This window comes from Myotis myotis, unplaced genomic scaffold, assembly GCF_014108235.1.
Source record: "Myotis myotis isolate mMyoMyo1 unplaced genomic scaffold, mMyoMyo1.p scaffold_m19_p_5, whole genome shotgun sequence".
Classification (NCBI taxonomy): Eukaryota; Metazoa; Chordata; class Mammalia; order Chiroptera; family Vespertilionidae; genus Myotis; species Myotis myotis.
This window is the reverse complement of record NW_023416357.1, coordinates 99,519,970-99,539,116: the sequence shown is the minus strand read 5'-3', so window position 1 is coordinate 99,539,116 and position 19,147 is coordinate 99,519,970. Positions and strand designations below refer to the sequence as shown.

Genomic DNA, 19,147 nt, shown 5'->3' with positions numbered 1-19,147 from the left:
TAGGAGGATAGTAAAAGTGCTAACCTGTGTACATAAAAATAGTGCTACCAACCCACCAACAGCTTTGGGTGTTGTGATAATGATTGTGACAGTGGGTCTGTACAAACACAACAGCCCTGGGACCATCAACTGGCAAGTGGGGCAGCAAACCAGGACTAGGCATGTTACCTATAGGTAAACAAAACTAAACATAATGAATGATGAAACGGGACTCAGCCCTAGCTGGTCTGGCTCAGTGGATAGAGCCTAGGTCTGCGGACTGAAGGGCCCTGGTTCGATTCTGGTCAAGGGCATATGCCCAGGTTGCGGGCTTGATCTCCAGTAGGGGGCGTGCAGGAGGCAGCCAATCAATGACTCTGTCATCATTGATGTCCCCCCCCCCCCCCTTTCTGAAATCAATACAAGTTTATTAAAAAAAAAAAGAAAAAGAAAGGGGACTCAGACACTGATCTCACTGCATAGAGCTTCCATTGGATGAGTAAGCAGGTAACTTTCTCGTGACCAATTCATTTTAAAATTTGAAATCTGACACAATGGAGCTAAGTGGGTCCGATCTATAGGAAGACAAATGGAATTAAATTTCAAACCCATAGTGTCTGGCAAGTATACCACTGAACTGACCTTCTTGCCTCTCCTCGCATGTATAGTGTTTCGAAGGACAGACCATCAGAGCAATCAGATACAAAGCCAGACACTCCCTGAAAAGCCAGTTAAGCTGTCATACCAACTGGTGGCTCAAACATGATACAAGTATCAGTAATGAAGCTTAAAAGAGCCACAGACCTCAAGACAGGCCTCTTCCTTTTTCTGAGCTTCAGTCAGAAGCTGAGAACTGCACAAGTTCCAGAAAAAAACCAATAGGGTGGTTTTGATGGAGCCCTTGAGATGGGACAACATACTCCAATAATCCTAATTCCTAACCTCCCTCCCCATATTAACCTTTGATTCAGAGTAAGTGGAAGGGTAAGGCTATCTGGAGGAAGCACCAATAAATCCATGCCTATGTTTTTATTGAAGCATTTTACTGATTTCTGCCAGGAGAACAATACAGTAAAAATCCCTTTCAACCTGAAGACTGGCATTTGAGATAGTAAAGTGAAATTTTCCTCTATGATCATCTTTGAAAAGTGAAAATGGTTTGCTAAATGAACTGACAGCATAAATATGACTTTAAAAAAGATAAATGCAAAAAGTTAATCTACTTAATCAATCAGTTGTTGGATAAGCATCCTGCCACATTAGTAAACAGTAAATAAAAAGCCAGCCCGCCAGAGCCCCAGGAAGATTACTTCATGAAAGCAAATCAAACTGAAATCCTTTTGGCTGTCTGAATAGAGTATTTTCTCTAAAGGCTGTAGTACTGCAAAACCCTCTCTGTATCCATAAAGAGGGTTTGCTTTTCAGCAGGAGCTTCAATAATGCACCACTCTCTTATCCACTGAGGCTCATCAAGCGGGGCTGGCATGCAACTGGTGCTCAATAAATAATCACAGGGTAAATGATGCCTTCCAGGCACATTCAGGGTGACTCTGGGTTAAATGCTGTAAGGCATTAGTGGCCTTTTGTGGTTGTTGCGTATTTTTTTTTTTCTTTTAGTGACTGCTGTTTGTTTCCTTGATATAAGCTGTAACTTGTGATTTTCCTTATGTCATTCTCCCAATGCCTAGATGGAGCTGGACCTTTTCTGTCCAAGTTGTTGTGGGTTGGGAAGTCATAAAAATCAAGCTTAGTCAAATTGCATCTAAAGCATGTGCCTTCCCTTTTATGTAAAAGAAAGTTACATATTGTTTGTAGAAGTAAACACCTAAAAACAAAGTAGCTAGGAATCAGGAAGGTCATTACAAAGTACAAAATGGAAGGTCCTTTAAGATATTTGACTAAGTGGAAAAAGCAAGATGTAGAGCAGTGTGTAGTATTCTACCACTTGTGCAAAAAAGAGGAAAAAGGCCCAGGCCAGTGTTGTAAAGTGGTCAGAGCATCGGCCTGCGCACTGAAGGGTTTCAGGTTCAATTCCTGGTCAAGGACACATACCCGGGTTGCAGGTTTGCTCCCCATCCCTGGTCGAGGCGTGTGCAGGAGGCAACCAGTTGATGTGTCTCTCTTACATCGATGTTTGTCTCTCTCTCCCCTTCTCTCCCCCTTTCTTTCTCTCTGAAAAGCAATGTGGGGATTAACCAAACAGAAACAAACAAACAAAAAAAACAAAAAAGAGGAAAAAGGAATATGTAGCTTCTTGATTATACAAACACTATCTCTAGAGGGCTATGCCATAAAAAACACTGATGACTATAGGCAGGGAACTGGGTGGCTGGGGGAAAGAGATGAATGGAACCCTTTCATCGTTTATAGCTTGAGTTTTTTTGGTAACTATAAAGGCGTACTATCTTTAAAAAACATCAAATCAATAAAGGCCTCTGCTGTAGAACAAGGGCTATTCTGACTGCCCAGAGGGTTTTCCCCATTATTTCCTTGTTTGTAAGGTTTCCTCAGGTGGATAGTAACTGCCTGGATGCCTGTTAGATGAACTGTAGTACGGTCAAGAGCAGCTAACTTACCCTGGTATTCTGATATACCTCCTACAAAGTCGTTTTCGTTTGTGAATATAAACCTTCCACTTAGCCACCATCAGATTACACACTCCACTCAAAATGAATTTAAAACTTCACATTTTTTTGCCTTGACCGGTTTGGCTCAGTGGATAAAACGTCGGCCTGCGGACTGAGAGGTCCCAGGTTCGATTCTGGTCAGGGGCATGTGCCTTGGTTGCGGGCACATCCCCAGTGGGGGTGTGCAGAAGACAGCTGATCAATGTTTCTCTCTCATCGATGTTTCTAACTCTCCCTCTCCCTTTCTCTCTGTAAAACTTCAATAAAATATATATTTTTTAAAAAACACAAAACATCACATTTTTGCCCTGCTTGGTGTGGGCCACAGGTTCAATTCCTCATCAGGACACATACCCAGGTTGTGGGTTTGATCCTGGGTCAGGGAGTGTACGGGAGGAAACCAACTGATGTTTCTCTCTCTCAAATCAATAAAGAATATCCTTGGGTGAGGATTAAAAACAACAAATTACATTTTCAAAAACTTCCATAATTCTGACCTGCTTTCCTCTTAAATTAAAATCATACCATGAAGCTACCATATTCAAGGCGCCAGTCCATGAACAATCTCAAACACCCTCACTATGTGTCTCAGACTTTGCACAGACACAATGAAATGACCTGGGTGGGTGTGGGGGAAGGAGAGAGAACACATGCAAGCATAGTCCAAAGGTGAGGATAAGAAGAGGGTCAGAAGATGTGGGTTCACTTCTCCATCTGGAATTGGTGAGTAGCACATTGGAAATAATTCCTAATCTCCCTCCACTGCAAACCATTGAAAAAGTCTAAGTATCCTGAGGTATTAGAGCTTCAAATCCAAGCCATTCAGAAATCAAGATACCCCCCAAAACCATAAACAACTCAAAAAACATGCCCTGACTGGTTTGGCTCGGTGGATAGAGCATCGGCCTGCAGACTCAAGGGTCCCAGGTGGTCCCAGGTTCGATTCCAGTCAAGGGCATGTACCTTGGTTGCGGGCACATACCCATTAGGGAATGTGCAGGAGGCAGCTGATCGATGTTTCTCTCTCATCGATGTTTCTAACTCTCTGTCCCTCTCCCTTCCTCTCTGTGAAAAATCAATAAAATATATTTAAAAAAACAAAAACAAAACAAAAAACAAAACCACCAAGAACTACACACAAAAAGATAATTAAAAATTTCTCAGTTCATTTCAAGCAATGATTATCACAGAGACATCAACAAAGTCTTGCAGATAAGATAAAGATTTTGTTCCCAAAACTTGAAAACATTCCCAAAAGCTGGGTGAGATTTTCAAGCTGCGCTGTCTATATCAACGCTGCCAGCTGCATTTTTTGGTGCCATTTTCTATAATTCCAGTGCATGACACATGCTCCTGCCTCAGCCACCAAAGGAGTCACCTACAGGATGGGAGCTGTGCTGATGCTAGGTGGGAATCTACTTAGTGCTCTAGGATCACTACTGTCTAGCCCTGGCAGAAGGACACTGCTGGCTCAGTCAAAATATTAAGAGCAGTAGCCCTCACTCTCTACTTGGCTCAATTCTTCAACTATTACACAGTGTTACATGTAGTAAAAGTGGGTCAATCAGTTGCCAGGTGAAAAGAAAAAGGGATGCTTAGATGGTTCCAATCTGTTATGCTCTGAGCCACAGATTTTTCTAGAAGAATTATTTGAGTACTCAGACACTTCACACCCAGCCTGTCCCAGCCTGTCCCACCTTCTGGCTTGATGTAAAAGTACCTCAGGCTGACATCTATGACTTAAAATCCACAAATCTCCTGCCTCTCAGTTTCCACATCTACCAGTATAGATGGAAGTTTCTGAAAATGTAATTTTTGTTTCTGTTGATTTTGAGCACCTACAAACTAAATAAACTCCCTTCACTCTGTCATCCACAGTCACTGACCAAACTTGTAGACTCTGAGCTCAGTTTCTCCTCTGATGGGCAGCCACCTGTCCAAGGTGGGCCCTCATGTGCCTGAGATTTAATCTTTGGTTATGGCCACCTGATAGAGTTGACAAAGTTATGTTAAAGTTATTTTTCCCCTCTGTATTTCCATGAAACAGAAGACAACTGTGGGCAATTCCCGTTGTGGTCATCCAGCAATCTTACTAAGTCCTTCACTTCACAGGGGAGGCTGGTTAGGAAAATCTGGCTCTCTCTTCCTAACAGTGGGATGTCAACAAAATAGGTTAGAAGTTTTGGCAGAGGAAGGGAGAAAGAAAAATCAACTTTCTAAAAGATTGAAATCATTGTTTATCTAAAGGAGTTACTTTTTTTAGAAAAAATGTGTTTTTATTGACTTTAGAGAGAGAGGGAGAAGGATAGAAAGATAGAAACATTGTCTGCCTCCTGCACACCTCCTACTGGGGATCAGGCCTGAAAACTGGGCATTTGCCCCAACCAGGAATCAAACCAGTGACCTCTTGGGGTTCATGAGCCACACCGGCTGGGCTCTTTTTACTCTTTAATAAAGGTCCTTGCTAATATAAAAAATCCCATCTCTATATATTTTCTCCATAAGTAGTATGTCAGTTTTGAAACTGAATACCTGTAACTGAATCCTATATTCCTCAGGAGTACAGGAATAGCCCCACTGGGTCAGGCCCTGTCCACCGTGGTCAGTGCCTAATCACCAGAGGAGCCTCCATTCTAAAATGTGCCTGACATCAAGTATTAAAGGTGAGGTAGAGACCAGCTTCTTCTGTAGCCCTTATGACTTTGCCCTTCACAAAGCAGTTCTCATCCCTAAAAAGTTCACTTGCATTTCTTTTCTAAACCACCTCTTAAATGTTTGTTTCATATCGTACTCCTTATACATGTCCTAAACAGTCATATGTTTATTATACTCATGATGCCCCTTGTTGAAACATTTGGGAGGTTTATGAACAAGTCAGTGTTTACCTCCTTCCGGTCACTTATTATTTCATCAATTTGGATCGTGCTTTTTTCAGTCTTTGCTTTTTCACATTAGAGTCCTACTCTTTTGTCTGATTTGGTCCCCTTTCCAGATCTTGACAAGTTCCTCCTCCAAATCCCTTTGGGAGCATGGACTGGACTGTACTCCTGGAGATGCACAGTATAGTTTTTACATAAAGATGGGAGGATGTGAAAATAAGAAAAAATAAAGAAAAAAGGTGGAACAATGTATTGCTTTGTGTTCAAAGCCTTTTTGGTCAGAAGAGCAGACCTGCTGATGTCCTTAGGAATCTCCAACTTTCAGGTGACTTTCTTTTCAAACACAGATTCTCTCTCTTCTGGGCAGTCTGTCTGTCTCTCTCACATTTTCCCTACTGAAAGCCACCTGCTTCTTACCAGCTTTTTCTTTTGTAACAAGAGATCTACACCCTAACCTGATGTTTGCTGAACACTTGCTGTATATACCAAAACCACACTATGGTAAATGACGCTACTTCTTTGTACAGGTCGGGAGTATTTTTCTTACATGTAGATAAGAATGCACAGTCCTAGAAAGATGAACTTGCCCAAATCAGAGTAGGTGAAACTGGTATATGAATGCATGTTAGGCTGGTAACAAATCTAGAGCTCTTTCCCCAAAGTAATTCGCTGCTCCCCAACAATCTGGAGAGTTCACCCTCAGATAATATCAAGATACTAAATAAAATCTGCCTTAACTGATCACTAAGAACCCTCCTCCCTTCTGAGAAGTGCTGTCGATCCTTACCCTTGTTTCCTTTTACGGAGTCAACTGCCTAGCCACATAAAGATAACATGTTAGTCCTACAATGTCTTAATTTTTAAATAGCTTTTTATATGGAACTCTATCAAGGAAGTTTAAAAAGCTTAAAGATATTAAACCTAGCAGTTTCCCTGTATCCACTTGCTTATGAATCCCCTCAAAAAACTTCAGCCAATTAGAAATCACATCATCACCACTACCGACACCATTAGGTTATTTTTGCATTCAGTAAGTGCATCCTTTTCACTGGCTTCACTTGGTTGCCTGTTGAGCATGGCAATTCACTCAACTCCAATTTTCTGTGTTTTATCTGTACTATTTCTTATACATAAGGACTACAGTTTATTTTTCTAAACTCCCAGAACTTTAAAAAACATTATCATAAAAACACAATGACATTCAGGCTTGCTGTAATCTGATTAAGTCCCCACTTTCTATAAGTTCTCATTTTTCTTTCATACTTGGTTAGCTAAACGAAGAAGCACACAAGTTAGGCCAACCTTATTGCCTCTGTCATTCCCAAGCACAAGTTCTTTTCTTTGTTAAGGATATTCTTTCCACTGATTTTTAGAAAGAGTGGAAGGGAGGGGGAAATATAGAGAGGGAGAAACACTGAGGTGAAAGAGACACATCATTTGGTTGCCTCCTACAGGCGCCCCAACCATGGCCGGGGATTGAGCCTGCAATGAGGCATATGCTCTTGACCGGAATTGAACCCAAGACCCTTCAGTCCATGGGCCAACCCTCCAATCACTGAGGCAAACCAGCTAGGTCCCAAGCACAAGTTCTTTACCTTAGATGGGGAGCCTCTCTCTGACCACATATCCAACTAAAAGACCACTTATTTATATAATCCAATGCCTAGAATACCCTTACTGTTCTTACCTATACCAATTCTATCCATCCCGAGTTTGATTCAAATTCCATCTCTTACATCAGCCTTTGACCTGGTCGTTCTCCACTGATCTCTATATATATTCTAGAGCCCTTTAATAATTATCTGAATCACTCATTCTGCACTTAACCCCATCTTAAATGTTTATGTCTTTGTCACCTGAGTTCCTGGAAGGCGGGCACCACAACATTCGCTTTCCAAGTTCCCTTCGGTGTCAAGCAATTCGGAGTGTGGTTGTACAATCAGCACTTGTTTTATGCATCAGGATAATCTTTCTTGTGAAATCCATGGCATACCAGAACATTCTCTCTTCCAGAGTGTCTCTGGCTCTCACAGCTCCAGGATAGTGACCCCTTTGAAATATTGCCATCAAAAGGCTGCTAAGTTGGTTTGTAACAGAGAACTGGGGCTGGGTATATCAGTATATCTGTATGATGCCAGGCAAATGCTAAATCAAAATGAGTAAGCACTCTGACACATAAACTCCTGAGCAAATGAAGAACACTGTTTATAAGAGATTTTCCTATGGAATATTTTATCTTGCTTTCTAGGAATGTGTATTTTAATCATTGGTATTAAATTATCAGAAAAGTCACATTTTCCTAACCCCAAATTACATTTTCCTGTAAGAATCATAGACAGAAATATAACTTAAAGAAATCAAACCAACTAGTTAGACCTGGGTAATCAACTTGATGTAGTGATAAGAAAGTTAAACAAATCACTCCAGCAAATACATCTTCTTCCCCTCATTGTGCTTTCCTATCAAAGAATCTCAAATTAATGGTTCTGATTTCAACTCAGGTCTGGTTAAAAAGCATTACTTTTACAACGTTAGAGTGAGCTATTCAGTCTTACTAAAGAAAGCAGATTAAACAATTACTTTTATTAAGATATTTTAATTTTCACCGTATACCTCATGCATGAGCCAAATGATAAACAGCCATTAACAGAGAACCAAATGTGGGCTTTATAAAAGGAACTGCCTTTGGGACGGGTAAAGAGATGTGAGAAACTATCTCAATGTGATTATTATATTTAGAAGGTGATGAGCCCTAGTTCTCACCTGACTGACATTATTATTAGCCCAGGACAGTTTCTGCAAGATAAGAATACCGTCTTTTATCTAGGTATGAGGCCAGAATGATACGCATCCTTACAGACTATAGTAAGGCTGAACTAGGGTTCCTAGAATATTCTCAAAGCAGCTCAGACCCAGGGCAAAAGCTAAAAAAAGGCAAAGGGAAACTCTTGGTGAGTGCTACTCACTGATCCTCTGTTCCAAAAAACTTTACAAAGAAGCATTTCTTCCCACGAGGTTTCTTCAAATCCTTGGGTGGATTAACAATCTAGGGAATAAAAGGGGGGAAAAAAAGATTTTTTCCACAGCTCAAAGTTGGTAAAAAAAAAAAAAAAAAAAAAAAAAAGGAATGTCTTAAAATAAAAACCCAGGGCCTAGAATGTTTAGACTTGGCACTTTTCTACAGAAGTTCCCTGTATCAAACATGTAACAAGCACAGTGTTCAGTAGATACAATTTCCTTTTTGAAATGGTCCTGTTTTAAAAGCAATTAAAATGAAGACCAACAGCCCCCACCCCCCTCAAAGTGACCCTATAATCACTGAAGAAATGTAAAGGACACTTTTGAAAATATTTCAAGGTAGGAAGAGTTGAGACAGGTAATAGTGACAATGAAAGTCAACTGAGGCAATGAAAATGCCATGCTGCAAAGAGACAGTCTAAAGACATTTCTTGGGCTCCTAGCAAGAATATATAAACAGAACATTTGGAAAGCTATGATGGATCGCCTCATGCAACATTTGAAATGCCAACTTCTGCAAAGATGCACTGGAGCACCACATATGGTAACATGGAAAGAAGATTTAAACTGAGTTGGGACAAAAATACTTTGACTTTTTTCACTAACCTACATTTAGATTTCTCTCTTCCTGGAGAATTTATTTTCTTCTCCTTTTGTTAGATTTAAGTATAAAGCTAAATTCAAACTAGAATTGATTTCCAGAGTTAAAAGACTCCATCAAAACCATCTCTGATTCAAGAAATAAGCAATCACTGCAGATTAAATGACCTGATTTACATATTGGCTTTTCTAAATGAACTGATATTAGAGAAAAAATAATTCTGATTGGCATTTAAATAGGCACAGTTTCATTCAAGGTTAGAAACCGAGGGGAATGCATCTGCCATTCGTCACCTCTTCAAACCCAACTTCAGACGCCTTCCTTTAGTTTAGTGGCAAGACACTCACCTTTCCCGGCCATGGAGGGTACCGGCCGAGTTTCCCCCTAGAGAAAACACAGAGAGTCAGCATTTGCCCTGGAAAAGCGTGTCCGCTTCCTGCAACCCACTCAACATGCCATTTACTGCCCTAAATCTCCACTTGCATCCTCCAGCGCCAGAACAAAAGCTGGCAAACAGGAGTTCTTAACTCCTGGCTTCCATGGATGGCCCCACAAGTCCAAACCCCTCAGAACTGGAGTGCAAAATTGTACACATATGCGCAGAAGGTGTGTGCATTCCTCTGGCAACAAGGGGTATAACAAAACCACCGAGAGTCACTTGTCTAGAGCCCCCCCCCTTGGTGGGGGTGGCGGACAGTTTGCTCTGTAAACACAGACTTCCCCTCGCAGTCTGGTTCAGTTCACCGCGAGCCCAGTCCGTCCTGCCAAATGCTAATGGAAGCTTTCCTCTGGGGTCAAGAAACAAGCTACGCAGCTAGAGAGGCGGCGACGGTCAGTCCTGGTTCGGGCGGTTGTCTGGGGCACAGAAGCGGACTGCGAGAGGCACACAAGAAGGTACTGGTCACTGCCAAGCCTAAAGGAGAAGTGTCCCCTCCATGTCTTCACGGGGCAGCGCCATCAGTCCGGTTTCGACACCCCCCGGGTGAGCCGCCCGCACAGGTCGGTTCCATCGCATCATGGGTTTTAACGGGCTCGCCCGGACGGTATGGCCCCGCGGGCTCCCCGCGAACCCCAGCAAGACCCAGAGGGAACCGGCGATCGCGGCCGACGCCCTTCACAGTAACCGCCGGCGTCCAGTCTGGATCGTAGCTCTCTACCCGGCGCCCTCACGGCTCAGAGAGGGGCCCATCACGGCCACCCTCGGACTCGGTCCCCGGGGGCCAGGCTGCCCCTTCCGCCCGGCGTCATTCGCAGTGCCGGCACCTCATCTCGGCCTCTCCGCGACGTGGAGCGCACAGAAAAGCAGCTCCCGGGCTGGCCGCCAACTGCGCGCCCAGGGGAGCAGCTCCCCGGCGCACCTCGCTTGGCCCCGGCCGCCCGGACTCACCATACCAAGTCGCCGAGCCGCAGACTCACAGCCGCCATCTTACCACCCAACCACCACCGACGCACGGGTCGCCGGGAACCTTAGGTAGCCCTGGCACCGCCCATTGGAGTGCGCCCTGCCACGTGACTGGGGACGGCTGTCATCGGCCTAGCCGCTTCTCTGACGTCACCGCGCCCGCCGGGGCTTATTGGCCGGGCGAGGGGCACGTGACCAGGGCGCCGCTGTCTCCGCGCGCCGGAGCCCCAAGACTCCCGGCTCCTTCCCCCTCCCTCGGGCTCGTGACAACGAAGCACCCGCGGTCTGAGGCGGCGGCGAGGACTGAGCTGCTGACCGAGCGCGCGCGAGGAAGTCGGCCCCGCGACCCGCCCCGCCCCCGGACCCTGGCCTCCGGCCCCTTCCTCCTGGGCGTTTCTGTTACGGCCGTTAGTCTCCCGCGGGCCCCGGGGCCGGCCGCATCGCCGCGCCGATCGCTTCCCTGACGGACCTCGGCGCGGCCTGGAAGCCAGCCTCCGCCCGCTCCCGGGGCCCCGCGCCCAAGGAGCTCTACGTGGCCGCGCCTGGGGGACGACCCGGTTCTTCGGAGCGCGCTTTCTAACGGCTGCGTTCGGGGAGCGGCCCCCATCCCGAGCCCTCGTCCGCGCCGCAAGTTCTCCCGGGGCATCAGTGCAGCCCGCCCCGAGGTCCCGAGTTGTTGGACTTGTAGTCGGCGTCTCTCCACTTCCTCCTGCGCCGGCAGGCGGCACGGCCGGCGAGGCTCCCCCGGGCGCTCCGGGACCCGGCCATGGGCCGCGGCGCAGGCCGGTCGCCCGCCGGGAGGCATGGCTCGGGGGCCGGCCGCTAGCAGCGCCGCCGTCGGGGCTCCCGGGCCGGCATGAGGACGGTCGCGGGGGGACGAACGCGGCCCGTGGGTCCGTAGCCTGCGTCGCGCCGGGGACAAAGGTGCGTGTCTTTGTCGGGACCGGGCTCTCACACAAGCCGAGCTGTAGTTTGACACTTTTGGAGAAGTTGGGAGCCGGTGGTTGTGACAACCGGAAGACAGATGCCAGCCGTAGTGTCAATACGGGGAAACTTAAGCTGTTGAGTGGGAACTAGAAACAGTTCAGCACAGCGACAGCCCAAACGTCAAATTGCAGATAGAAAAGAATAAATTTTCGAAAGGTCCCACTTCCAGTTGCAGACTCCGAAGATTCTAAAGTCAAGGGTTGACGTCACCTAGAATCTAGAGTCTAGGTCCTAGACGATTCTTGGGTGGCCGCCTGCTGAAAAGGTGGCGGGCCCTGGGCTCCCGGCGGCGATTTTTGTGTGGAGACTTGGGTGTCAGAGGTGCGGGGGTTAGCGAATTGGCTTGTGCACAGCCTGGCTTTTCAGCGGAGCTGTTTCCCTAAAGCACTGTCAGTTATAGGAACTGCCGTTTACTGTTTTGTTTTAAAGACAAACCTGATCATTTGTATTTATGATTCCAGGAAATAATTCCCTAGGATTCAACACAAGTTTCTGGTTTTAAAACTCTTGAGGAATGGAGGGATATTTTAATGACTTGATAACAATATGAATTTTAAGTTAACATTACTTTGGGATTAGAGGCATTTCTGTTAGAGCCAGGAACAGGGCAAAGGATGTATTGTCTAGTACTATCTTGGAAGTTTTAGCCAATGCAATAAGACATGAAACAAAAACGTAATTTTTTCAGAAAGAAGAAGACAACATTCTCATTTCTGTGGATGACAGGATAGCCTATTTTTAAATGAAGAGGGAAACCATTAAAATAAGAATTTAGTAAAGAGACTAATTACAAAATCAGCACACAGAATTCAGTTTTTCTGTGTTTCACCAATGACCAATTTGAAAATATAGTGATTAAGAGAATGTACTGCAAAAAATACATCATTCCTGGGAATAACCTGAAATAACAAAGGGAGGCTAACATTTCTTGGATAACATTAGTTGAGGGTTTTTAAGAGGGATTTTTTGTTTTGTTTTGTTTTGTTTTTGTAGAATACTGTGCTTTTAGTTAGAATAAGATTTAGCTATTTAAGGTGAGTACAGACATACCTTGTTTTATTGCACTTCACTTTATTGCCCTTCACAGATGTTGCGTTTTTTACAAATTGAAGGCAAGACCCTCCACCAGCAAAAAGATTACAGCTCGCTTTACTGTGGTAGTCTGGAACTGAACCTGCAATACCTCCGAGGTATACATGTATTTAAATACTTAGCCTTTCTTAAGACTATACGTTTTACTGATAAATCTGGTTTTATTTACAAATATAAGAATGTTTATATAACATTCTTCATCTTCGAAGCTTCAATTAAGGCACCAGTTTAACAAATTAAATTCTCCTAAACAATGAGCTCTTTTTACAAAGATAAATTTCCTTAAATGTTTTAAATCACATTTAAGTTTTATATACTTAGTCTCTTCAATACTTCAAACTTCTAGAACAGTGAACTTATAAACCTAATAGTAAAATCTTTTTAAGAACTTAAGTCTTGTAAGTCAAGTAAGTATGTAAATGAAGTCAGGTTTCTTTTAAATGTACACTTTGAAACTTATTTGAAATTGAAATTGTAAGTCTGACGTTATTCACTAATGACTGATTCTCTTAAATGTTTCACATGACTTAGTAACAAGTAGTATCAGTTATGATGATTATAAAAATGCAAAATCTAAGAGTTAATATGCTGTAGGTTTGATTTACTTTATTCCCTTGTATTATATCTATAACTTCTCAGGCCTGCAAAGTCACTTAAACAATTTAAGAGAAGCAGTTTTACCACCTAGGTGGACTGAAGTTACAGTGTTTAAAATTTGGGCCAGGATAAGGTTACATTTTTAAATTAGTGCCTCAGTAGGACAGGACCTGGTTGCCACTTCTAGGATGACCTTCCTGCATCCCATCAGTTACCATGCAGTTTCTCCTATGGTGAGGCCTTGCCTGCTCTTGTCAGTAGGGGACTTTCTTGTCAGTAGGAGACTTTTAAGCCTTCAAACTTCAGCTGAAATTTATTTTCACAACCCAGTGCATCACAGTGTCCTGGGGGCCTTGGTTTCTTTTAGAGGAATTTCAAAATCTTAGTGCATGATGGTCTTTTTGCACCACCAACCTGTTTTGCTGCTCATCACTTTGTTGTCTAGTTAGAATTATATGAACTCTTTTAGATATTTTACTTTCTTGTCTGGTTTTTATAGATCACAATTTTATGGTCATAACAGAAAGAATGAATATTGCATTTACTATATAAATATCCATACACATATATGGATATAGATACATGTATATATATACTGTATATAAACCTTTCTGAATTAATTCATATTTATAATTCATTTACAGTCAAAATGCAGCGAGCTTTTTTTGGGGGAAACGTATCAAAATGATTCTAAAATTGATCTGAAGTAATGAACAGGCTGGAATAGCCAAGTATTAATTTAAATTTTATATATTCTTAAATAATTTTTAATTATTGATTTTAGAGAGAGGAAGGGAAGGACAGAGGAAAAGGGTGTTGGGGGGAGAGAGAGAGAGAGAGACATTGAATTGTTCTACCCATTTATGCATCTATTGGTTGACTTTTATGTGCCCTGACCAGGGATCAAACTCACAACCTTGGTGCATCAGAATGATGCTCTAACCAACTGAGCTATCCACTTAGAGCAGCCAAGTATTACTTTTAAAAGAATAATAATAAAGATGAATTTAAAATTCAAGATGTAAAAATATACCATAAAATTTCACAAAATAGAGTGGTTCTAGATAATAGATAGAAATACAGGATGAATTTCAGAAATATACCTTAAGATATCCAAATTGTTGTATAAGACACACACACACACACACACACACACACACACACACACACACACACACCAGATCAGCAGGGAAAAGAGGATTATTTAGTGATTGATGCTGGGAAGAAACCAAGGTTAGTTAGAGCCTCACCTTTCACCTTATAGCATAGTAAATTCAACTTGGGTTAGAGTTCATTGTGAACATTGTATCTGTGAAAGACTGGATAAGTAAAGTCTAATATAAGAATGCCTGGTTGCCCAACCGGTTTGGCTCAGTGTATGGAGCATCGGCCTGTGGACTGAAGGGTCCCAGGTTCGATTCCGGCCAGGGGCATGTACCTTGGTTGCGGGCACATCCCCAGTAGGTGTGCAGGAGGCAGCTGATCGATGTTTCTCTCTCATCGATGTTTCTAACTCTCTATCCTTCTCCTTTCCTCTCTGAAAAATCAATAAAATATATTTTAAAAAAAATAAATAAAGAATGCCTGGTTGAAGAAGGACATTCTAGGGACAAAAGAAATGGGGAAAGCCATAGGGAAAAGAGCCTAGTTTTAACTGCATAAAAAGTTTAAATTTCCTTCATCATACTTCACTCTAAGCAAAATTAAATAACAATGAAGGAAATGTATGAGAGATATGTTTCTGTCTTTCCCCCTCCCTTCCACTCTCTCTAAAAATATCAATGGAAAAATATCCTGGGGTGAGGATTAACAACAACAACAAAAAATGTTGGGTAAATAAAAAAACAATATCTCTAGGGTTCTGTGCAATTGTGAGGATTCTTTAAGGCTCTCTGATGTCAAGGATTTAGTGAATATACATAGAAAAAAAGACTGGAAGAAAGTATGCTAAAGAAATAATGAGGATATATGTATGAAAATTTTTTATATTTGATGAATAGTATTTAAACAGAAAAAAAAACAATAAATGGTAATTAAGATAAGTTGAACAATGGATTCTTCTTGACAATGAAATTCTTTTAAACTTAAATCTGTATAACTGAACAGGAAAAATCTTGGTTTGACCTGGCCTTTCTTTTCAATGTTAACAGAAGCCATGCAGTGACATCCGCTAAGACTTTTTGGTAGCCATGTCGGAGCCCCACAGGGTCCAGTTCACCTCTCTCCCAGGTTCTCTGAATCCTGTGTTTTTGAAGAAGTCCCGGAAGGAGGAGATTGTGGGAGCAGAGCAGCATCAGGACTCTGAGCCGGCTGCAGCAGCTGTTCGGATTACACTCACCCTCTTTGAGCCAGATCACAAGCGCTGCCCGGAATTCTTCTACCCAGAGCTTGTGAAGAATATACGAGGAAAAGTGAAAGGCCTTCAAACTGGAGACAAGGTATACCCCAGTGGCCCCAGGCTCACTGCAGATCTAATGCTCAGAGCAGCATGTGTAAATAGTACTTCCAGAGGTGAAAGCAAGACTAGGGAGGCTTTGGCTGCCCCGAGATCATGGCACCCATCCCAAAGCAAGCACCAGGTTTGCCGGTTTTGTCCCTAGGCCTGAAGGGATAGAATTCTTTCTAGAACCATTCTCCTGATTTATGCTAGAGAAAATGTAAGGCACATCCAAAGCTAATTTTAATTATGGCTAAATAATATAAATAAAAGAAACAACAAATTTTTTCATGCCAAGGCTCTAAATATTACATATATGTAAACGTGACCAGTCTCTGGCTGTTCCATTGCTGGATTTCATGCTGGACATTTTTCTATTCCAAGGGATTCTCACTCTGCCTCGTGTGAAGGTAGACAAGAAAAGATATGCACTGCTCATCTCTTCTCAACACAGTAATATTCTGGATAGTTACTTAGAAGGATAGAAACCTATTTTTCTGTGTTTATTTTCTTTCTTGTTTTATTTATTTGCTGGAGGAGCTTTTGAGAATCAGTTTGAATTTTCAAGTGTTTTTTAAACGATCTATAGTAAACCCTCAATTTTGCAAACCTGGATTTAATGGATTTAGGATTTAATGGAAAAAGTTTCTGTTCCTTATGTCATATATGAAAATTAACACCCTGTTAATTTTAAAATGCTTTAACCAAGATTTGCTTATAATTAAATTATCAGTTTAGTTTTTTTATTAATTCACTGTTACTTTATTTTTTAAAAAAATATATTTTTATTGCTTTTGAGAGGAAAGGAGAGGGAGAGAGAAATAGAAACATCAATGATGAGAGAGAATCGTTGATTGGTTGCCTCCTGCATGACCCACACTGGAGACTGAGCCCACAACCTGGGCATGTGCCCTGACCAGGAATCGAACCATGACCTCCAGGTTCATAGGTTGATGCTCAATCACTGAGCCACGCTGGCCGGGCAATTCACTGTTATTTTTAACAAATTTTAGTGAATAGGTCGTCTGTTGAAAAAAACACTAGTAATTTTGCTGACATAAATATTACATATCTACAACTGTAGTCTACATATTTAAATCCAAGAGTCACTGCTCTTAAACAGTGCTCAGTGAGTGATTAGCAAATAATCACACCGCATCTCTTTTGGTAATTGGCTGTGTTGTCTCATGGCATGACTTTCTGCAGCAGTTTTGACACATGGCAGCTGATGTTCCCACGTGGGATAAGCCACGCCCTTGCCGTGTGCATTTGTTTTCTCTTGGTGACTGGGGAATGCACTCATTTACTAGACCTATTTGGTATAAATGTAAAATTACTGTGATATATATAGAAAACCTTTCTGTGAAATTAAACTTTTCATACATAATTTTAATTACACAAACGTGTCTATAAAAGTAAAACAGGTAAATTAACTAATTTCTCAGTTTTTTAACATGCATTGAGAAAACCCAATTTGTTATATAATGGACTTTTCGGCTTTAACAGGCACTCCCTCGCCTGAATTAGTCTGTTATATCGAGGTTTCACTGTATTTGTTTTCTTGGCGGATTTGTTTTTACTTTTTAGGGTGGAACTTCTCAAACATGCATAAACTAGAGAGAATAATATAATAAGTCCATGTACCCATCACCCAGTTTCAACTATTATTGATGTTTTGATAACTCATTAACATTGTAAAAATTTTTTATAAATTTATTAATTGAACTAGAGGCCTGATGCACGAAATTCATGCACGGGTAGGGTCCTAGGCCTGGCCAGCGATCAGGGCTTATCGGGGCCTTCCAGTTGCTGGCTGGGGCCTCCTTTCCCTGCTGCTGGCTGCCAGCCGAGGCCTTCCTTTGTTCCGCACCACCCCCTGGTGGTCAGCGCACATCATAGCAAGCAATTGGTCTCCCAGTCAAACTCCCGTGGGGACAATTTGCATGTTAGGCTTTTTTATATATATAGTTTATGCACTTAAGAAAAATGCACATATGCCAGGCCAGTGTGGTAGCACCAAGAGGGAGGCATGCAGGAGTCAGTCGATTGATGTTTTTCTCTCATTGATGTTTCTAGCTCTCCCCCTCCTCCCTCTTCCTTTCTCTCTCTCTCAAAATCAATAAAAACATTGTTTTTAAAAAAGAAAAGTGTACCTGATAAATGCACAGCTTAATGGATTTCCACAAACTTAACACATCCATGTAACCTGTGCCTCAATCACAAAATAAAACATTTTCTAGGACACCAGAAACCCAACATGATCTCAGACACACTGTGAGCCAGGTACTAGCCTAATTTCCATCTGACTAAGAGCTACACTAGAGAAATGCTACAGTGTGGGACCCAACCAACCTACCCTCAGTACCTTGCGTAATGCACAGGTATACAGTAGATGCTTACAGTTGCTCTTTACCCTGCTCCTGCTCATACTGTATAATTCCATCTTTATAAAATACAGAAACAGGCAAAACTAATCTAAGCTGTTGGAAATCAAGGCAGTCGTTACCCTTGAAGATGGGGTAGTATTTTGGGAAGGCAGGAGGAGAGGTTTTTGGACATTTCCACATTCTTGTAGTGGAGTGTCATCTAATCACTGACGTGGAAGCAAATGTAGAGCTTGGAGAGAACAGAATGCAGTTATAAACAAATGCATGAAGATATAGAAAATGCATGCGACAGGACTAGTATATGTGCTAAATGGACAAATGAACCCTTAAAATTTATCCTTAGAATATTTGGAGTGAGTATTGACATTGGGAGGAAAGAGATTACTGATTCTTCAAGATAGGTGTCCAAAGAAAGGGACTGCCATGAACCTAGGTTTGATTTTCAGTAGAACTGAGAGAAGAGCAAATTTATACCATTCTTCTGACCAAAAGGCAGAATAACTCTTAAGAACTTGTGCTATATTCAGTGAGTTCTTAACCTTTATGAGCCACTGACTGCTTTGGAAGTGAATCCCTCCTTACAGTAATGTTTTTAAGTACATAAAATAATTTTTAGGTTGACAAAAACCAACTACATTGAAACACATGTCTGTATAGGTTGAGCATCCCTGACTAAAGGCCCTTTGCCATATTTGGAACTCTCTAGGACCTCGTGATGTGATGGGTAATTGTAGGCATTTAGTTTTGATGAATTACATGAATGGAAGTTTTTCTTTCTTAAACTGCTAAGGTAAACACTGATGGGAAGTAGCATGTATTCTACTTTGTCTTTTCTGAAAAACAGTTGTTACTATTATGCATTTTATAGGTGTTGAGTAGTCAGTGAATATATTATGAATACATGGTGGGAATTTTTGGTAATTTTTATTTTGTGAAATGGTCTCTTTACAGAAGAAAGATCTCTCAGATCCTTTTAACGATGAAGAAAAGGAAAGGCATAAAGTGGAGGCCCTTGCCCGGAAATTTGAAGAAAAATATGTAAGATTTCTCTTTGTGAGAGGTTTCTAGACATTTCCACATTCTTTTAGTGGAGTATCATCTAATCAACACTGATGTGGAAACAAGTGTAGAGCTTGGAGAG

At 42.1% G+C, this 19,147-nt stretch overlaps 2 protein-coding genes across 16 annotated transcripts in view; one reads left to right on the top strand and one right to left on the bottom strand.

Annotated features, from left to right (window-relative positions):
* GLYR1 (glyoxylate reductase 1 homolog) overlaps positions 1-10,615 on the bottom strand; it is a 50,922-nt gene extending 40,307 nt beyond the window's left edge. For 2 of the 8 annotated variants that reach the window (XM_036309402.1, XM_036309403.1), the window contains exons 1-3: positions 10,492-10,615; positions 9,452-9,488; positions 8,452-8,531 (exon numbers count right to left, since the gene is read on the bottom strand). In XM_036309402.1, the coding sequence (XP_036165295.1) occupies positions 8,452-8,531; positions 9,452-9,488; positions 10,492-10,529 (155 nt within the window). In that variant the 5' untranslated portion in view covers positions 10,530-10,615. Of the gene's footprint in view, positions 1-7,341; positions 7,536-8,451; positions 8,532-9,451; positions 9,489-10,367; positions 10,388-10,491 lie in introns of those variants that run through there. The other 6 variants (XM_036309397.1, XM_036309399.1, XM_036309396.1 and 3 more) reach the window with 4 other exon arrangements.
* A 2,006-nt stretch (positions 10,616-12,621) lies between these two features.
* The window catches only part of UBN1 (ubinuclein 1), a 36,715-nt gene continuing 30,189 nt past the window's right edge, over positions 12,622-19,147 (top strand). For 6 of the 8 annotated variants that reach the window (XR_004967565.1, XM_036309390.1, XM_036309393.1 and 3 more), the window contains exons 1-3: positions 12,622-12,683; positions 15,333-15,620; positions 18,958-19,044. Coding sequence is in view for 7 of the 8 variants with exons in the window: in XM_036309390.1 (XP_036165283.1) it covers positions 15,372-15,620; positions 18,958-19,044 (336 nt within the window). In the remaining variant the exon portion in view is untranslated. The remainder of the gene's footprint in view (positions 12,684-15,332; positions 15,621-18,957; positions 19,045-19,147) is intronic. The other 2 variants (XM_036309395.1, XM_036309391.1) reach the window with 1 other exon arrangement.